The sequence below is a fragment of the Mandrillus leucophaeus genome, unplaced genomic scaffold (genome assembly GCF_000951045.1).
Source record: "Mandrillus leucophaeus isolate KB7577 unplaced genomic scaffold, Mleu.le_1.0 Scaffold219, whole genome shotgun sequence".
NCBI lineage: Eukaryota > Metazoa > Chordata > Mammalia > Primates > Cercopithecidae > Mandrillus > Mandrillus leucophaeus.
The window spans coordinates 593,529-597,284 of NW_012102243.1; the positions used below are offsets into that span (position 1 = coordinate 593,529).

A 3,756-nucleotide genomic window follows, 5' to 3' on the forward strand; every position below is an offset into this window, starting at 1 on the left:
CACGCCCAGGGTACTGACTGGAGTTTTGCACGTGCTCACTTGAGGTGGTCCCTTACCAGTCGCGTGTTCCTAGAGGGAGGTCATAGGCCAGGGAAGCTCCGCCATTTTGCCTCGTAGTGTGTGTGCTTGAGCCCACTCGCCCAACTCCTGAGATCTCATCGGGAAGCTGCTCATCACCAGTTTCAGGTTTTTTCTGTCTCTTGGGAGGTGGCCGTTCCCTGGTGCTGGCTGAGACGAATTATTATTTTAGAGAGACGGTTAACAGCTGCCTGACCGTCACCTGATAGCTGCCTGAAGTTCTTGGTGTGGGGCGGGGGCCTCTCCTGCCCCGCTCGTGTTTGACTAGCTACCTACTATAACGAAATGAAAAGCAAAACGATGTCAACCTAAAAGGAAGAAGCTGAGGCAAAAGTGGTATAAGTAGAGAGTTTGCCTGGGCCAAGCTTGGAGGTTGTCATCCGGAAGCATCGATTCAAGTGGTCCTGAACATGCATTCCAATTAGAGGCAGTTCCAAGTGGGTTTTTAAAGGGAAATAAGAGGCAGTTCCTGAGTTGTTTGCCAAGAATTTACATTAAAATAACTTAAGCTATTAATTGGCTGTATATTGTTAAGCTTTAGAATGTGGGCGATAGTGGCCGGTACAACATTGCCAGGTTAATTTACAGTTGCTTATGGCAATAGCAAGCAGTTTAAGGAGACTCAGAGGGGGAGTTTCTTAGCTCGTGGTGAAAGACTATCTTGCAACTTTCAAATATACGTGTCATTTACTTGCGTTACTTTAGGAGAAAGAGAAGACGCTGCTTCTGCACCAGTGGCCCACGGCTGACTTCCAAGGCGGCGGGACGACCGAAGGATATTTTCTTCCAGGTTTGTAGCAGGACAGACAGACCCATGGGCTCCAGGTACAAGGAAAGGGAAGGACTTGAGCCCAATTTTAAACACGTGGTGCTTTTAAATTCCCGTGCCCTGACATGAAGCCACCTGGCAATAACTCCAGATAATGTCCGTTCAGCATTTGACGCGTGACAGGCACCTGAGTGCTCTTCAGGAATGAGCTCATGAAATTCCTTTTCAATAGACAAAGAAGCCAGAGCCGGGACCTTCTGACTGTCCATGAAAAAAGTCAAACTCTGTGAACTATTTGAAGGGATTGATGCTGGGCCACATGTGAGGAGCGTGACGCGTGACCCAGCCCCAGGAGGTCCTGAGAACGTGGGCCCCACGGTTGTTGGTTTACAGCTTGATTTCGTACATTTTAGGGGAACAGGAGTTACAGGCAGAGACATCAAAATACGTGTCTGGTGCCCACTGGTTTGGTCCAGAAGGTGGGACAACTCAGAGGGGAGGCTTCCAGCTCACTGGCAGATTCAAAGACTTCCTGATTGACAATTTGTTGAAAGAGTTATTATCTGAAGACCTGGAATCGATAGAAAGGAATGTCCAGGTTTAGATGGGGAGTTGTGGAGACCGAGGTGTTTCTCTTGCAGATGCAGCCTCCAGGCTTCCGAGCTCTTATCAGACAAAAAGGCACCAGACTCTTGGTTAATTCTCCCCTGGCTCAGGGAACAGCCCTGGAGAGGGAAAAGGGGATTCTCAACAGGATGTAGTTTTTCCCCGCAAGAGACAGCTGCGCGGGCCCCACTTCAAAGTGTGTTGAAGAAAGATATTTGGGTATGAAATACCTGGATCTCTTTCAGGCCTGCGATCTGTCGTGTGATGCTTTGGTAGAGTCAGACTGGAACTTGGTATCTTACTGCTACAGAGCGTCCACTCCGTCAGCCCTCAGAGCTCTGTTTTCATGTGGATGCTGGTCCATTGTGCCTGGCTCCAAAGGCAGAGGGGATGTGATGAGACCTGTCCACCCTTGCCCCCTACCACCCCCGACCCCATCAAACTAGTTTTTCAGGTACACTTCGGAAGGCCCTGGGCCAAGAGGAGGGTCCATTCAGTCGGCTGGGGGGCTTACAGTGTTATTTTTGGTTTCGTGAACCTTGTCCAGGGCCACACACCCCTGAGTCCAGAGTGGACACTGTCACCCCTGGTGGTGGCTGCCGTGAAGTCTGGCCTCTCAGCTGTGCTGACAGATAAATCACATTTTTCTACCTCCACAAAAAACGTGGACACAAAACAGCTGCAAAACAAACATACAAACACACATACTGACTTTAGAACAATAGAATCATATTAGAATACCAATTCATGTTTATAGAAAAAAAATTGTCTGCTAAAAAAGTTATCCCTGTTAAGAGTCCTCATGTGTATTTGGGAAATCTTTAAATGCTGTGGAATAGAAAAGTGGAACCTACCTTGAGCATTTAGAGTCTATTTAGAGAGGCAAAGTTGATTTAAAATAATAAACAAAAGTGTGGCCACGTGTAATTACTAAGTTGAGTACTAAGCCCAGCAGTGTGTGTGACTTGCTGGTCCTGCAAGCAGGAGCCCGACACACACAGCAAGTCCTTCCACTGAGAGGCTAGGCTGCAGCAGAGAAAGGGTTAATCCTGGGGTGGCTGAGCCGGAGATGGGGATGCAGCCGCAGACCCACCTCCCTGAGGAGTTTGGGGGTCTTGAGGGTTTTGGAGAGGACGGAAGTGTGGAGATGGCTGACTGCCGGAAGAGTGCAGGGTCTTGGGAAGGCATTCCTGGGCCGGTCCCTATGGCGCTCCTCTGTGGGGGACTCCACGCTGGTCGCTGGCATTCAGGGTCTGAGAAACATCCTAAGTGATCCTTCAACCAAAGCCTTAGGATTCTTACGTCAGAGACCCCATCTACAGGAGCGATGGGGTCCAGGCAACTTTTAACAACAAGGACGTGGCCGAGGCACAGCCTGGTTACTGCTCAGTTATAACTACATTCTGTCCACAACTGGGCCTGTGATTCTTGTCAGCCCTGGGGGGTGTTTCACGAGGACAGAGATGTGGATCAGAGCACCAGGACCCACCCTGCTGGCTTCGTGCACTTGGGGGCACTGACGGCCCACGGGGCGCCCTGTGAAGGCTGGGTGGGGCTCCCCTCCCAGCAGGCAGGCGTTTTCTGCGTGTGCCCCGAAGGCGGACACCTTTGCCTCTGCGTGTCACATGGCTCTGCTGCCCGTGCGGAGACTCGGGGGCTGTTCCCGTGCTGCGGGCGCCAAGTGTGTGGACTCCCAAGCGCGCACATGGCGCTGTGTCCTCGGCTGCGGGGGAGCTTTCCATGGAACTCCTGAAAGGACCCCGAGTCCTGCTCTCCGATCTTTAATACGTGGAAACACAGGGCTGTGTCTGTGAATGCAGAATTCTCCAAGCAGATGGAGAGTGAGAGGCAGCAACCAGCAAGCAGACAAGACAGCTGGAGGGGCCACGCAGGTCCACAGCTCACATCAGCCCTGCGGGGCATGCGCCGGCCTGGGCACCTGAGAAGCCACGGTTCCACCTCAGGGGCACTGTGATGGGCAGCTTAGTCCGGGAGGTCCGAGGGCGCCTTTGATGAGGTATTGGGTGGCTCCAAGGACACCCCTTCTTCTCCCTCTCAGGGGCTGAGGACGACCTGACGCTCCGTGCTGCGCTCTATGGCCTGCTCTTCCACAGCCACGCCGACCAGGACGACTGGGAGGGTGGCCTCAAGGTGCTGGACGAGGCCGTGCAGGTGCTGCCAAGGACAGCCCACCGCCTGTGAGTGCTCCAGACACTGCATCCCCACCGGGGGAGTGCTCCCCCACCAGAGTGTGCTCCCCCCACCAGGTGCTGCACCCCTCCCTGGAGTGTGCTCCCCCCACC

General features: G+C 52.9%; 1 protein-coding gene across 1 annotated transcript in view; it reads left to right on the forward strand.

The window, feature by feature from the left end:
* The window catches only part of CFAP46 (cilia and flagella associated protein 46), a 157,857-nt gene that overhangs the window by 74,694 nt on the left and 79,407 nt on the right, over window positions 1–3,756 (forward strand). The window contains 1 exon segment of the mRNA XM_011980848.1: window positions 3,513–3,651. Coding sequence (XP_011836238.1) covers window positions 3,513–3,651 — 139 coding nt within the window.